Genomic DNA, 18224 nt, shown 5'->3' on the forward strand with positions numbered 1-18224 from the left:
TTCTTATACAATGTTAATAAATCTTTATATTTTTTAAACACATTAAATTGAAAACTTTTTAGGTATGACGTCAAAAAGAAAGAAATATTACTTTTGGCACGTAACCATAAGTAAACACACCTTGATTATATATTACTGTCTGTATTAACAAAAAAAAATACTATGTAACTGGACAAACATGTGTGCTTGTACAACAAGCAATTCAGTTCGACACGCTGCTGAGTGTGTGTTCCGTCATATTAATGTGTTTGTTTTTCTCTTTATTGTTACCTTTTATCAATAGGATTTAATGCAAAGTGGTGTGAATATTAAGTTAAAATTTGATTGAGATAATGGTACATGTCGAGTGATGTGACAGTACAGATATGTCGTGTGTACAGTGAGTAAATGAAGAGCAGTTGCAAGCTACACCAGGAGGTGCTGCTAGTGGCGGAGAAAGAGTAAACTACAAGGACGCTAGATTGTGGAATTTACAATGCAAAAAACTGTAAACGTTGAGCACGTTAAACTATATAAAGAAAGGTAATTTAAAAATTATTTATCTTACTATAAATGGGAAATTGTTTAAAATAAACAGTCTATATCTTATTTAAGTTAATTCATACACATTAGACTACTTTACCAAAACAAATGTTATTTCTCAATGATAGGTTTTTATGAAAGGCTCTAATTTCGTTTTTAAGTCATGATGTTAACACACCTCAATTAATGCAATTAATCAGAGTCCTGCTCTGCAGGACCACAATGTTAAACAGACATTTACAGTTTGATGAAGGTTCAATAGGCTGCCACGATCCTCGACCGGGTGGTGTATGTTCCAGTTTTGTTTCAGCTTGCGTTAGTTTTTGTAAGTTTCAAATTTATAGTGAAACATAATTGAATGTACCAAGTGATGTGATACTGCAGAAGAGTTGCGTGTACCATTAGTAAATGAAGAACTATTTAGATTATTTTAAGTATATCGTTACATCCATCGACGTCGAGTTCCCTCGATAGGCTTTCTAACGACAGGAAATATCAAGAGCAAGTCAGTGTATTCTAAGTACGTGATCTCTAACATGCTACAGTCGCTGGGGTAAGAACGGGGTTTTCAATTTCCTCTTCTCCTGAGATTTGAGTCGGCATGACGTCACAGCGGCAACGTAACGAATTAGAACAACTTTTATATTTCTTAAGTATTTTTAAATAAAAGGCATTTTTCTGAAATGCAATTGTGTTTTAATAGAATATGTAATAGTTTTTAGAATAAAAATTGTATTGTTTGGTAGAACAAAGATAAAGTATAATTATAAACTATCTGGGTCACACTCTCCCGTAATTAAAATTTTGAGTTTACAATTTGTGGTGACACTGCGAAAGTTTGTATAGCAGAAGGAAAGACAAAACTGGGTTTCTTAGCACATACAATATCTAAAGTACTAACAGAAAGAAAAACCAGTGCAGTTGCCGACCAAAGAAATATATTGCTGTCAAATTACACAAACTAAAAAAGAAAGTGTGTTAAAAAAGAAGAAAGAAAACCTCGAAAAATTATGTCGTTTCTTCTAAAATGATTTAACTTGGGAATGGATTTTTGATACTACTTTATAATCAATACTTCTTTTGCAAGAAAATGCAAATAAGTTGACTTGTAGGTATGTATTTAAAAATTTCTGTTCAAATTTTCGACTTAACGAGATTAAATTGTGTTTGTAATTGTATTTATATAATATAAACAGGTTATAAAGGAATTAGTGTCTGTTGGGACGTACGTAGGTTATTTATGATTTAATCTTATAGTTACTAGTAGTTAGCTATCCAATTCGCAGTAATAATGGTGATCATTTAATCTAAAGAGTTTAAAATTCAACCGAGCCATTATTTGTAAATGTTATTTGAGAATCTGTGAATAACAAGTGATACAAAGAAACAAGCAGGATGTAAGATACGCTATAATTTTAAGTGATAGAAACCCATCTCGTAATTTCATTTGCCTGGTGAGCTGTTGATGTAAAGGCTTTATTTATGCATAATTTATTAATGTATAATCATTTCATAATAATAGACTTTATTTAGAGATTACATTTTTAATTAAGGTATTTTATTATTTGTGTTTTTGATATTATTGCCTACTCAGCATGAAAAAAAATGGAACTAATGGACTGAGCTAAGAATTAAATTTATTACAGCAATTTGATAATTACAAAATATTAAATTTACTTGAAGTGCAACTTGTTTAATACCAAAACAGTTAAAAAAAAAAAAAAAACTTATCAGTGACGGGGTTCGAACCACGTCACAACAAATGATTGATTTACTTATTTCCGCGCACTTACCGAATGCGCTACAAATTCACAGTATATATGTGATTTACTTTCCTTATGTATTATAATGCCTGGTTATTTCTGTCCATTATTATTTAAATTTACAAAATATATTTCAGGATAGTTCTACCATCACAGCTTGGGCACACCAATTGTTAAGAATTCGGCTTCGTGAGTCTGGCAGGAAAATAGAATACGTTCTAGCTCGGTTTTAGGTAAGACTTTGGGCATGGAAACTTTTAAACTCTGAGCCAGACCCTCTTGGAAGGATGCTAAATTGTGGTCTGCACAGAAAAAAGTAGAAAAACTTAGAATACGAAACTGTCGAGAAGGAACATAATCGACAGACAACAGACGGAACTATAAACTTGGAATGAGCACCCGGGAGGTGCTGCTATTGGCGGAGAGAGCGGGAACTACAAGGATGCTTGGGTGTGGAATTTGCAATGCAAGTAAGTGTAAACGTTGAGCATGTTCAACTCTGTAAGTAAAGGTAGTTAAAAATTATGTATTTTTTTAAAATGGGGAATTGTTTAAAATATACAGTCTAAATCGTATTTAAGCTAATTCATACACATTAGACTACTACTTAACCAAAACAAAACCTATTTCTCAATGATAGGTTTTTACGAATGGAATATATAATTAAAATGCTCTCATGATAATTATGTCTAAAACTCAATCAAACAAGCAATTAGCAGTTTAAGGAAAATATTTCGAGTCCTGCCCTGCGGGACCATAATGTTGCCAGTTGGAGGAGGCTCAGCGCTCAGCAGTCGGCCACGACTTGCGACCGGGTGTATGCTTCAGCATGTTGCAGCGTGAGTTAGTTTTAGTAGGTTACAAGTGGCCAAGTGATGTGCCACAGCAGAAGAGTTGCGTGTAGCGTTAGTAAATGGAGAGCGGTGGCAAGCTTATTTTAAGTATATCGTTACATCCATTGCCGCGACGTCGAGTTCTCTTGATAGACTTTCGGGGAAATTTTTTTAATTTTTAAAAATATACATATATTAAGAAAATGATATCCGCAATATTGATAATTCCTTTTTTACCTCTGAAATCTGTCACTGTAATTCTCACACTACCAACCACAAAGCGTAAAACCAAAAGAATTTAGTTTTGTCCCGAACTGTATCAGGATCTGTGTTCCCCCTAGAAATCGTTGCATTTGATGTTTTGTCACAAACATTTTCTACACACATTTACTAAGCTGATATAAGCGCTTGCAACCACGATGTAAAACTTACGTTAGTAAATATCTGTTGATGGTCGGTATCTGTGGTAGAAAGTGAGTTATCGCCTCATCCGCATGACATGGTTCAGGTGTTAGTAACGTGTGTTGCCGTTAGGTTTTATCTTCATTTATTTTCCTGATCACCGACACATTTATTCGAGTCTCTTCCAATGTAAGTGGTTTTCGTTATTTCCATTAGGATTCAAGATCCCTTATAATAGTTGGAATGAGATTTCATAAAAAAAAGCCTAATTTTTAAATTAACTGTATTTTACAAGCGGTCGAGTTTTCTTCTTGGTTTGTTTTCCTGTGCAGTTGATGGTGCCACGCACGGACCACGCTGTCTGCTCGCGACTGCTGGAGGCCGCAGCACGGCCTTGACCCCGTGCCCTGGTCCCCCCCCCCCCCCCCCCCTCTCCCACCCAGTACCTGCGCTAGGGTGCGCCTAGCACCGGCGCTACACGCAGTTCAGTTTCCAACTCTCTTGCGTTTACGACGACCATACTTGAAGAAAGTGTTCAGAAAACCTTTTAGAGACACTGGGTTCTTTTCACTACATACACCTTGTTTACACTTGTTAAGCCTTCACGCGGTGAAAGAAAATGGCATTTTAAATCAAGTTACTGGCAATTTCGTTTGTTTTCTCATGATAAGTATGAATCATCAAAAGAAGCCCGGGGTAGAAATTTGTTTCTATTGATTTATAATTTTGTGTTATAAGTTTTATGACGTCTGGCGACTAGTGTACTTTTATAAATGACTCCCTGCAATAGTTGTGTTGCGTCCTTACGCTCTTTGCGTAGTTTATAAACCCAGTCTTAGGGCTTCCTCATTCCTATCGTTTTCAGTAACCAATTATATATATTATATATATATATATATATATATATATATATATATATATATATATATATATATAAAACATGAATTATGTTTAACCTGGGAGTGAAATCTTTGTTAACTTTTATACTCCCTGACCATTATCACAATTAACTTTTAACTTAAAATTAACACAATTATAGCTTTAAGGCCGGATGAAGAAAATGTAACAGTCAAGAAGGACTAACGCACGCATTACACTGGCTTGTCGTTGGGCAATGCCAGACACACCCTGCTGTACATATCAGGTATAGCGTTGGGGCCCTGCGAGCACGACTCTAAATAATTACCACGAAATCACAAATTCTTTATTTCCTCTAGTTCAACCGGCACAGCCTAATTACTATATATTCTCTAATAAAACCTTAGCATAGTAAAACAATTTTTGTTTTGGTCAAGTAGTATAATGTTTATGAAAAAAACATAGAGACTGTGCGTGTTAAACTTTAATCGGACCTCAGCCAAATAGTATAAACATTACACGGAAATAATCATAGTTTAGTTTATGATCGTCAATTAGTCAATTGTACCGTTGTTGATTATTGAAGCATTATAAATGGATCAACTTGTGCCCTTCCGCCTACGTACCAGAACGGAAGGACTAAAAATTCCAGCAAGACTGCCGCAGCAAGCTCTGGCGCCGAGGGTTGACATTGAAAGTGGTACAGATCTAATACATTTTGTCATACATTGTGTAAGGTTTAAAGACGCAAAATATTTCTGTACACATATCTCAAATTAACATATTATTCTATATGGTATGCGACTTATAAAATCTGGAAGAATCTTCTTGTAACATTTATATTTCCTGTTCTTTTTTGATACATATTAACAAATATATTGAGATTTGTAATGCTATAGCATTAACTGCTATCTGTCGGCAGGCGTGGCAACGAGGTTGCGTATCACTGTCTTCCATAGAGAAACGAATAAGGAAAATAGTTAATACACTGCCGTCATTTATGGGTCAGATAGGTGAGACGAAACAAGTTTATGGAAGTAATTGCTGACATGCACATCATAATCATAATGGCACAAAACTGCCGATAGTGTTTATTATAAAATGTTGTACTATACTTCAAATACCAAAATAAACGTTCTATAAACGATCGAATATGCGCGAGCATATCGTTCTATACGAAACATTCTATTTCTCAAGACGAGACAAACTATCTGGTAGACAAGTTTATGAATTCAAGCTGCACTTAGGACACTCAAACGAAATTTATTCACGATTGCACTTCACCAACAAATTACTCTAAGCAGAGGACGGGGTTCAAATCCGACCATAATTGCATTTCCCAGACATGGGACACCATTGCTACTCGTGCGGATTTATTCTTCTGTTACGCAAGTAGTCGCAGTGTAGAATAGGAGACGAAGAATCACTTCAGTGTAATTGGCTGTTAGTGGATGTAATTAGCAGTTTTCCAGTTCCGCGTGTCTGTAGTGTAATAACGAACGACGGTTTTTAAGAATCGGGAAAGTGTTTATTGGCCAAGTATTAAATTTATAAAGGATGAACGCTAGCTGTAACTTTCGATAATGTGTTTTCTACAAGACAGTGTGATCCGCCCGAGTACACACGCGCGATATATATAAGGAAACTTTTTTGGGTTGTATTTAGATATTTGCAGCTCAAAGAAAAGCACAGTTAGGAATGTTACTTAAATTACTAAAATTAAATGCATGATTAAGTTTTATTGTATGATATGATTTTGTGAGCTCATTTGAGAAAATTTCTCGTGTTGAAATTTATTTAAAGAAGGATTGTTGGATTGTTATTTTCTCTGATTAACTCATAATTTTCCCGCCATTTCAACAGTCGCTTAGGGAGTTTAAATTTAAAATTAGGATAATAGTACATAAAAATTTGTCGGAAACTCTGACGCTGGTGCTTGGGAACAACTTATTGGATTATGACGTCACGACCGCAAGATTGGTTGGCATTGACCTTGACTTTCACGTTAGCCCCGGCCGCCATCTTGAATTTCACCACCTAAAATAATCTAAGAGCATTAAGGTTTTCTAGAACTTTCCTCAATTTGGTTTTTTAGACAGTTCCGCCATATTGATTTCCGCCATTTTGGATGAAGTCATACTTAAAATTCGTAATTATTATCCAAAAAACTATAAATTTTTTTACTTGATATAGCATTATTATATTACATTATAATAAAATTTTTATATAAAAAAACATTTACGTCTAGGATCTTGGAGTCCCCGATTCAACACGGCGAGTACATAATTTCAAATATCCTTCCCCCATGGAGGCTTTTGGCAGACTGACCCTTAACACTATTATCAAGGATTGTATATTACTAGTATATAAATTATTCTCCGGCGCCAGGGTCCTGTGTCCGAATTGTTGATGTCGACTGCAATCTTGGATTGTGACATCTCGGCGGCCATCTTGGTTGTCACCGTTGCACTTTTCGTTACTGTCTCCATGTTGGATTATGTTATCACATAGGCCATTTAGGATGACCTTGACCCCAGCCACCAACTTGGTTCAGCCATGTTTTCCGCCATCTTGGATTCTAGAACTCACCACTAATTTTAATTATGTCATCATTGTCATTTTCATTATGGTCAGAATTTGGAATTCTAGAAATGTTGCATTTTTCGTTATGGGCACAATTTTGGTTTCTAGAAACATTGCACTTTTCGTTTCAGCCGCCACACTGGATTCTAGATACAATGCAATATTCCTTATGGATGCCATTTTTGATTCTAGGAATGATGCACTTTTCGTCATGGCTGCTATCTTAGATTCTAGAAAGGTTTTCAATTTTCGTTATAATTTCATCTCGAATTCTAGAAATGTTGCTTTTTTCGCTATGGTTGAAATCTTGGATTCTAGAATCATTAAAGTTTTCATTATGGTAACCATCTTGAAAACTAGAAATGTTGAACTTTACTTACTGTTTCACCTTGGATTCTATAAATGTTACACATTTAGTTATGAATGCCATCTTGGAATTATTGTTGCAATTTTTTTTGATAGCCACCATCTTGTATTCTATAAATTTTGCATTTTTTTCATTCCTTCCACCATATTGGATTCTAAAAACTTTGCAATTTTCGATATGGCAACCATCTGAATACCTACTAGAAAAGTTTCACTTTTCATTACAGCTGCCTTCTAGAAAATCCGTAATATTTAAGCTGGGTGCAACAAGTAAAATATAAATTAAAGTAATTTTTTTAGGTTGTATTGTTATTATATAATATGTTTACACATGTCATTGCCCATTACAATAGAATCATTATGGAAAACATACCAGGCCCGGCACACATTGTGCCCTTTTCAGATATTTAGGGATAAATTGAATGAAAAACAGTGCACATATGCCCATTAGTAGTCATAGTAGTTACGAAATGATTAAAAACGTGACTGTAGTTGAAAGCATAAAGGAAACGCGTACCCCTGCAATGGGTTGTAGGTAGGAAGCAAAAAGTTAAGAAAATCTTGTGAAATATAAAGTTCAAATCGTTTACGCTTCGTGAGATACGAACAAGATCACTAAAACATTAAATTCATTGAAAACATCAATTATATTGAAGTAAAAGAAGTGGTGATAACTTGCACACAATGTCTTTAAGGTGGATACAGTCTCTGTAGTCTCGTAACATACGGTGTGGTGTACTCAACCTTGGATCTTATGCAAGTAAGAAGTATGCATGCTCAGAATGTGGAAAACCGTGCGACTACATTCAGCAAAATTTTTCGTAAACAAATATGTACCTAATAACATCTCCATATACGGTTAAGAACATTGCTCGTTTAGAGACCGGCGTATAAAACTGTGACCAAGGGATAACAATTGCTACCAAGCTTTCTTGGTGTACGAAAGACACACTAGATAAATCGCAGCTGTTTTCGTTCTGCTGATAGGGTACATCCACGCGTTAATGTAATCCCACGCCCAGATTCACCCTCTGGACGGCCCTGTATGTACCCACACGCTGAGCTAGGCTAGAAGCACCGTGTACTGGTGTTGTTGCTCTGCTCATGTTTGTAAATGGGGCCTGGATGCACGTGTGCTGTGGCGCAGATACACGTGGTCTCTGAGAAGAAGGCTGACCTGGAGAGAAGACTCCAGGCTCTGCTGAAGGAGCGAGAGGCCCTCAGCTGCGCTCTGGAGGAAGCCACCGACAGGATAGTGGTGTTGGAACAACACGTGCACGAGCAGCAACTGCAGGTGTGTGCCTCTTCTCTGTGATTGTGTATTCGTCTTTCTTGTCCATTCTTGTAGCTGTTTGTTGAGAGTAAAGTATCGAACTTTGTCGTGTGTAAAGTGTTAATTACAGTGCGCTGGGTACTATCTCTCGAACTGGCACACATCATTTCTAACAGTGTCGAAAAGGCAAAACCACTGTCACTGTAATTGCTTCAAATATTTATGAGAGTAATGGTATACTTATAGGTAGAGACCCGGAAAATTCGCGGGTTCATTTCGTATTATGCTAAAATTCAAATAATTATACCTTAGTGTTGCTTCTGTCATTGGTTCACTGTTAATCTGGAGGACTGAGGACCAATTAGAGACGGTCACTCATAGAAGTGTTGAATCACAGGCCACCCAGTCGAGACGACTCACAAGTCAGCAGCCAATGAACAGTTAGCATTTGCCTGAGTGTGTAGAGGATATTGGAGTCTATCCTGGAGGTCATTGAACCCGCGAATTTTCCGGGTCTCTACTTATAGGTAGATGCCTGTGTACACAGAGATTACATACTGCACTAATGACACCAACTAGTCACAGAAGACAGTTACAAAGCACATTCAGAACCGACTCCCTGCGCAGGATGAGTCATGGGGGTGTAGAGAAAGAAAGCGACGCGCGACATGGAAACAGTTACTTCAGAATAACAATGATGGTGAATTGTGACTTGTTCTCTAATTCCAAACAGCCCTGATCACGTTTCGCCTCACTGGAACGTGACGGCACTCAAGGCTCGACTCAATAGCAAAGGAACCACGGATATTGCGTTCGTCAGGACGCACTCGGACATGACCATAATGTGTCCCTTTCGCGTTCTTGCGTCGACCTGCACTCCAGCTAAGTCCAGCTTTCAAAGTGGCTGTCACTGAAATACTGGCTACGCAATCACGGTCAAATACATTGGAATTCGCTCTTTGCAGAAGTAAAATTAATTGCAAATAAAATAAACTAAAAACTGGTAAAACTCTGTAATATTTTACTGATTAAAATAAAAGTTTTCACTCGTAGCTGTTTTCACCTGAACATTGTTTACTGAAGGATGTCTGGATTTCTGTTCCTGTCTTGTGATGTGTGTGCCATTTTCGAGGTAGCAACATCCAGCATCTTAACCTTTCTACTGCGGAAACGAGGTGTGATAGTTATTTACAATGGAGAAAAAATTTGGCTCCTGTAATTTTTAACATTTTCATTAAATTGTAATTTATTAAAAATAAATTAGCTGTTACATTAAATCACATAGGCCTTCTACATCGACATCGCTCGAGGTGTTAATAATGTATTGTGAAATGACAGACTCGGTATTTACTTTGCGACGATGTTAGTGTTATGGCTTATGGTAACTGCTGCTTAATGAGTTACTTTGATAGTAGCCAAGTTTCGAGGTATCTCTCATAAAACAACTTCGTATTACAAAACGAGAACAAGGTTTATTTTTTCATTCACGCTCTTGGACTGCTGAACCAAGTTAGTATTGATTGCCAGATCAAGTAAATATACCCGATGCCAGACACCAGAGTCACTGCTTTCACTGCCTTACAACCCCTCCCGGTCCTCTTCTCGAATGCAACATCATTATTATTTGAACATTATAATTTTTGGAATTAAATGTCAAGCTCGACTGTGTAACCTATCTTTATCTCACTATTTTGATTATGTGGAGAAGGTACTGAAAGTGAAGTTTTCATGAAGCTTGTCACAAATGGGTATTAAGTACATGACTCTTTAGGGATACAGTGCTGACACCATCCTGACAATACAAATAATTCATCGCATTACGCTACCTGTTTAGTAACATTTATGTGAACTTTAAAAGTGGCCCCACATTATTTTACCATCAGGTAAGCTTCTTTGTTGCTATATTAAAATTATAAAATTCAGTCACATTCAGTAAGAAAAAAAAAGAGCATATAAATAGCACTGTTGCACATGAACAGCACAGAAGGTCGAATCATTATAGAATTTAACCAGTTATTATTTACAGAAGCTGTTGTTTACCTAAATCCAGGCATTTAATTTCAAAATTTTGGTTTTAGCGTTTGGGAAAAAAAATGGCTACAAAGAATATCCTCGAAAATATGAGGGCGTACCGTTGTTGAGATGGGGATATCGGTCGAGATTAATGGGCGCCACCACGTGAGTGGGCACGTGGACCCGGCTGAAAGACTAACTCAGGGCGTTACGTGGCCCGTGTGCGGCGAGATATTAGCCCTCCTGATGTTATACGCAGCTCCTGTCCCTAACTATAGCCCGTCCCACTCTTAGATTGCAGTGCACGGCTTATGGCGCGCGCTGTTGCCAAATCTCTAACACATTACGAATTTCAGGAGATGCGTGTATTTGTAATTTGGATCGAACAAGAAGCATTTTAAGAAATCATATCGTAATTTATAATATTTTATACTATTACACATATAAATTTGTAATAATGCCACTTTTATGTAAATTTCAAATAAAAACTACCTATTGTAGACGAAAATTTCTTATAGTTTTCTTTTCTGTTCTAAAAATCCCATATATATATATACATATATATATATATATATATATATATATATATATATATATAATCACATTTTAATGGGCCCGATAAATGCCGTATTTTTGGACAAGTCATGTCCAAAATGATAAATAAAATACGGTAATGGAAATTCTCGGTCGAGTAAGTTATGGGAAAAATCCGAACAATTGGTTCGAAATGGGGAAGATTTTTTGAAAAACAGAAAAATCGCAACAACTCCCATAATATGAATAATATGGAATCCGTTTTAACGTATGATAACTCGGATTACCTAATGCAGAAAAATGTTTTCTAAATACATTTTTGATACGACCAGCCATAACTGCATGGGTTCGAAAAAAAGTTTCACCGGACAAAAAAACGTAACTGCCTTAGTAGACACCTTATCAAATCTGTTTAAATTGTTTGTAATAATATCATAGTTATTTTCCAAAACTTTGTTAAAACAATGTTTGATAAGATGCTTGGTGTTGAGAAGGATAGAAAAGTAATTCAAAATTTTTTACCATGATCGCTATTGAATTCCTTCGTATTTATTTCATACATTTTACATATTATGTTCAAGAATCGATTATAATATTTTTAGTTGACTAAGGAAGCCATGTATTTGAAATTGCTTGTAGGACAGAACCCCACTTATCTAAACACACGACCCTGTTTCCTCTTACGACGGCAGCGCGCGCTCTTGTACTGATAAGACACATCTTTAACAGCTATTTCCACGGAAACTGTAGAAGCAATTGAGATGGGGCTGCTTTTAAAAACTAATTCAATTCATTGTGAACATTTTTCTCGCTTTCGTCCCCCATCTATCTTTAATAGAAAAAATTTTTTCCGCGGGTCAACTTTTTGATGTTTCAGTTTGTGAGAAAATGCATTTCAATATATTAAAAAAATTATTTAAGTGAAACCTGTACAGTTTTTGTCTTAACATTTGTTCGGTGGCGTCCTAAGGCATTAATTTACTAATAAAAAAAATCTGAATGAAATACACATGTAGGTTTTCTTTTTTTGATGTGAAACATATCGGAATACTTCAAAACAGTTCGCAGCGAATAAGTTATGTTTTTTAATTTTTTCGGACACTTAAAATATTGTTAAGTATTCAAAATAAGCATTGCCTGATGCGTATTTTGATTCTATACAATATGAAAAAAAAGCTTGGTCCAAAAATTAAATTTTAAATTTCGTTTGATATTTGGCAACAACGCACGAAGAAACAAGGACAGTGCTAACGGCAATCGGCGTGTGTTAGAGAGAGAGAGAATGCGCCCATTTACTTCCACACTGCAATCTAAGAGTGGGATGCTCTATAGGCCCGCTCTCAGCGTCGGGCACGCTTCTAATTACCGCAGTGGGCTCTCAGGGCGTCCCACACGCCGCTGACCAGGTTAGGGACCCACGTGGCCCTCCGAACACAAAACACGTCACTCAGTTAATTGGTTTTATTTTACTCACGGAACACGTCCTTACACAATCCTCCGTTGATACAGCTATAAACGCCCGAGGCACGAATTAGATTAGGTGAGGAGGCGAACGACGCACGTGGCCGCCTCACGGTACAGACACGTCCGGCCTCGGCCGGCGGGAGAGAGATTTTTTTTTTTTTTTTTTTTGGTTGGTTAACGGCTTTCGCCCACAACCAGAACTATACTCGCACGTGGTCAACACGTCTTATGGTCCCTCACAACCAGATGTCTTCAATATCTCGCTGCAAAAAACTGCCTCTTCTAGAGATCAACACCAGCGTGATCCAATGAAATATATACCAGGCGGAGCGCACGTAGGCGGAGGGGCATAGTAGGAATACCTAGCAGGAACTATTCATTGCTAACTATCTTCTCGGTCGAGGCCCATCGACCAATGGAAAGAAGGCCATGGAATAAGGTCAAATGTTAAATATAATACACCGGTCACCAAGGACAGGGGACCCAAGGACGTTACCATTAACTCATATGTGGATGCCATTCTCGAATAGGAAATGGGACAGCACGATACAGACCTCACAAGTAGACGTAAACAACAAGGAAGGGTACGCCATGGGCAAAGGCAAATTAAGACTCTTAAGTTGAGCATAGAGGTTATCCCGCGAACGGACACAACGACATTCAAATAGTAAATGATTAACATCCGCCAGGACAGCACCACATGTGCAGTCAGAATTGTCTTGAATACCGAGTTTATGCAAATGGGCAGGGGCAGCAGTATGATTGGATCGGAGTCGAAATGATAAGACAGCGAGGTGACGCGGCTGATTATCAAAGACGATATCCGTGCTGACCGGTCTATGTCGATATAAGGACGCGTAAACGGTTGCGTTATCCCTGGCATAGCGTCGCCATACGGCATCCCACTCCTTCATAATGAGCCGGTCGAGGTAAGGGAGAAGGACATTATATGATACCGCCGGAACCGTACTACCACAGCATCGAGCCAAATTGGCCAGGCGGTCTACCATTTCATTCCCGTGAATCCCGATATGACTAGGTATCCAGAAAAATTGTACACTGATGTTAAGTCTACACAAGGTGAGTGTAAGTTCCTTAATAAGCCAGACCACAGGTTCTCGAGGAAGGGGGGTGGAATTGAGAGACTGAATTAAACTATATGAATCTGTCACAATAATAGATTGGTGAATTTTTTCTCGGAGCACATATTGCAATGCCTTATATACCGCATACGCCTCAGCATAGTAAATGGTAGTTATAGGGGGCAGTTTATATAAGCCAGTAGTTTTAGTGTGACTATCGTAATAGGCAGCTCCTACCCCTGTGTCTGTTTTGGAAGCATCTGTATATATAGTTCGATGCAAATGCACGTGATTCACGCTTTCGTAGAACTCCTGAGCGGTTATATATGACGGTTGTTCCTTACTACCTATGACCTGAGTTCGCAGCGGTTGAAACGTAATATCATATGTTAAAGTATATTTGTTTAAACAGGGCGTAGAAACAATATGGGACTTTGCTCGTTTAAGAGCGTCCGGAATATCCAAATCCAGTTTGTCCACCGCCCGCATATAACCGGCAACATGAGATGCCCTTGAGCGTATCCAAAGTTTCCCCAGGAAGCACTTTCTATGGAGGGTTAGTGGCAAAAGTCCCAGTTCGAATTGCATACATGAGATAGGCGTCGAAGGGAAGGCACCTAAAATGATCCGCATACTAACGTTCTGTATCTTCTCCAGTTCAGCACTCCTGGTGGGAGAGAGGTTGTAAAGAACACAACAGCCATAATCGAGCACCGACCAAATAGTGGTAACATAAAATAGTTTTAATAATTTGACCTCCGCACCCCACGTGCGGTGTGTTAGAGCTTTTAACAGATCAATGCGCTTCCGACATTTATGCGTTAGATATTTAATGTGGGCTTTACCCGTCAAACGATGATCAAATACCACACCTAGGTATTTAATTTCTGTCACAATCGGTAAGGGTTGACCCAGCAGTTGGAAGGGTGGAAAATTGTGTGGTTTATATTTCCTCGTAAAGAACACGACCTTACTTTTCGTCGGGGATATTTCTAATCCATTGCTATCAGTCCATGCCTGAAGCCTGTGGAGAGTGTCACACAGCGTGTCCTGAGCTCCCTGATATGTTGTATTATAGGCCCATATCACGATATCATCTGCATAAGTAATGTTATAGGATGTACGGCCAATGTGATAAACTAAGTCTTGGGTATACAAAAGGAACAGGAGTGGGCTCAATGTACTGCCTTGTGAAAGGCCATTGTAGACAATGCGTGCAGACGATGGTGTCTGTGACGTGATTGGGTAATAGTGTCGGACAGAAAAAAGAGCGTGTACACATTTAATAATTTGAGTGGGAATTCCAATATGGCACAGCTTCTCATACAATACAGTCAAGTTAACATTATCGAAAGCGGATACCAGGTCGACAAAAAGCGCGGTACATATTTTCTTTAGCTTGAAGGCAACATGAATTTTTGACAATAAGGATAGAATGGCCTCGTGTGATCCGATACCTGGCCGAAATCCAAACTGCTCAGGTCGGATGAGCTTATTCTTTTCCAATCACCACTGTAACCGATTTTTCAATAGTTTTTCAAAAACCTTTGCAAGACATGAGCGGAGTGCAATGGGCCGGTAAGAAGTAGGGGCTAACAGCGGTTTATTCTGCTTCTTAATAGGAATTACGATGAATTCCCGCCAGGCTAACGGAGTTACACCATGAACGAAAATGTGATTATATAGTTGTAATAAGTATGAAGTACAGTTCTCAGGGAGGTTCCGGATCATCACATATGGGATTTTGTCAAGTCCCGGCGCCGTGTTAGGAGTATGACGTATACAAGTTTGTAGTTCCTGCTGCGTAAAAGGCATAATTAAGGCAGTATGATCTATATACCTATTCAGGGGCGGCGTAGGCGGAGTGAAATGGATATCTGCATTGGGAACATAATCCGGGGCAATATGCCGCATAAAGGCCGGTACTATGACATCAGGGATAGGAGTCACATAAGAGAAATCTTTGCTAGACCGAAATTGTTTAAACTTCCTCCATAAATGTGGCAGGGGAGTAGACCGCGAAAATGATGTGCAGAAGGCTTGCCACTTTTCCTTTTTCACCCACATCCATGTCCGTTTCGCCACTGCCTGTGCTTTCTGTAATGCGATGTAGTTACTGAGAGTGGAGCAGTGTTTATAAGTTTTAAGGGCCATAAGGCGTGCAGTATTTGTAGTGGGTTTACGTTTACGACAAGCGGTCTGGCATGTTATAGGGATGGCTTGATGAGCGGCATGCAAGATTTGCGTGTAGAAATAGTCGTAACATGCATTTACCGTTCCTGGGCCTATGTCCGCAAAAGGGGCGATAGCGGCCAGAAGGCCGCGGAATTTACTCCAGTCAGCTTGATGGGTACGAAACTTGGCTGTTGCTGGAGACTGTTGAGGAGGTAAAGGTTGGCCGACCTGCGTAGTCAACAATATGGGAAAATGATCACTCCCCCAATTGTCCTCTAAGACAGTCCAGGTAAGTTGCCCCGCGAGATCTGTAGAAATGAGAGTTAGGTCTATAGCAGTAGATTGTTGTTGGTAGCAACCTAACCGAGTGTGGCGTTTGTCATTCATGACCATATAGCTCGAGGTATGAAGAAATTCAAGCAACGTCCGGCCTGCTGCATCACAATAAGCATTACCCCAAGAGGAATGGTGGCTATTAAAATCCCCACCTATCACTACAGGGGTGGGAAATTGGCGGAAGAAAAGGTCCCATGTATCAGCATCAATGGAGGAGTTGGGGTGGACATATAGTGACACTATGGCCCATACGAAGTGTCGGTGATGGATCTGAATAGCGACAGCATCAATATTGTCAGCACAGGGTGGATATTGAATCGATATTTCCGCTACACTAAAATTTTTATTCACGAAAATAGCAGTACCCCGGTCAGGTTTGTGAGATCTGTATAGGTGATATCCTGGTATCCTGACTGTGTATTTGTCCGTAAGTCTGGTTTCACATAGCAATATAATATCAACGTTGTGTAGGTGTAGATAGTGTTCCATGGGATATCGATTAGCGATCAATGACCTAGCGTTCCATTGTAGTATCTTAAGGTTGAAAGGAAGTGAGATGGTACAAGAAGATTAAATTATAGGTTCAAAATGCGGAGGAGAACCTCCATCAAGGTATCCTTGTTGACGGCGAACGTATGATCGGTCTTTGCAGTGCTGACCAAGCCCTCAATCATATCGACGATATTCTGGACTTTCTCATTAGGAACAGTGTGCTCGGTGCCTGTAGGGGTAGGTGGCGGTTGTTCAAGGTTGTGTTCACCTGCGTATGGATTGTGTACTGGTCCGATAGTGATGTCTGGCACTTCAGGACGGAACTGCGCGTAATATTGGCGAATGTCGCCATTTGTGTGGGAGTCCAGTGGAATGACGGGTGGGATCGCCTTGTAACAAGTGGTATAGCCATCGGGCCGTGTTGGCACAGTCTTACGTCGCATGGTGCTTTGGGTCACGTGAGCAAACGTCGGCTGTGGTGCGGGAACCTCTGCAGGTGTACTGTTGTAGGTGGAAACTGTATGTGGGAGATGGGGTTGCAGAACAGGGAACCCTATTATAGGATAATGGACCTGTTGTTCCGGTACACATGGACTGGATGGTAACTTCTTTGTCGCATCTGCATACGAAAGATTATGATAAGCCATTAGCCGTCTGATTTCACGTTCACGTTCCCACATGGGGCAGAGCTTTTTATTGAGAGCCGAGTGTGGTCCCCGGCAGTTAACACATTGTGGTGTATCAACTGTCGGGCAGGCCTGTCCATGGACAAGAAGGCAGGTAGCACACCGAGGAGTCGTGGAACGACAGTTTTTGGCAGTGTGACCAAATCGGTGGCACTGATAACACATGGTGACGCTCTGGACTTTAGGGGTCACTTTGTAAATTTCTTTAAAAATACTAATATATGGAGGCAGCGTTTGTCCTTCAAAAGTGAGACTGAGGAGCTTGATGGGTACCCGAAGATCCTGCCCATCGCGTTGGATGTGCTTGGTGAGGCGTTCCGCATGCAGGAGTTTGTGGGTAGCGCTTTCATATCCGTCGAGGACCTCTTCCATACTAACATCCAAAGGAACACCATATATGATACCCTGTTTCCTCGTCAGACCCATGGGGATGCTCGCTCGCAGGTTCATCTTGCCTGGTGTATCAGAGTCCAGAAATTGATTGGCAGCTGTCGCCGTACTAAAGTACATTTTCAGCCGTTTTGGACCTGCTTGTTGTATTTGCAATATGTAACGATTAGGGTGCAATCTTTTACCTAAAGCAATCGGGTGCAAGTTTCCAATATTACTATCAAGGGATTCTACTACTACAATGAAAGGACCGCTACAGGTATCAGGGTAACGTGCGCTCCCACCTGGTACGTACCCACTTCCACGTTGTTGATCGTCCACCCGGCCTCGTCCGTCGCCGGACATGTCTTCGCCCAAAGAATTACTTAAACGGATGTCACGCTTGCAGATTTGTTTGTTCGTTCAATCAGATCACAGGTTTCACTTATGCTTTTTCGCTTTACATCATTGCG

The 18224-nt window shown here is 39.3% G+C and overlaps 1 protein-coding gene across 4 annotated transcripts in view; it reads left to right on the top strand.

Moving 5' to 3' along the window:
- The window catches only part of LOC134529026 (bicaudal D-related protein homolog), a 234327-nt gene that overhangs the window by 200179 nt on the left and 15924 nt on the right, over positions 1 to 18224 (top strand). For all 4 annotated transcript variants that reach the window (XM_063362706.1, XM_063362707.1, XM_063362705.1 and 1 more), the window contains one exon: positions 8475 to 8621. In XM_063362706.1, the coding sequence (XP_063218776.1) occupies positions 8475 to 8621 (147 nt within the window). The remainder of the gene's footprint in view (positions 1 to 8474; positions 8622 to 18224) is intronic.

Source organism: Bacillus rossius, chromosome 2, assembly GCF_032445375.1.
Source record: "Bacillus rossius redtenbacheri isolate Brsri chromosome 2, Brsri_v3, whole genome shotgun sequence".
Lineage (NCBI taxonomy): Eukaryota > Metazoa > Arthropoda > Insecta > Phasmatodea > Bacillidae > Bacillus > Bacillus rossius.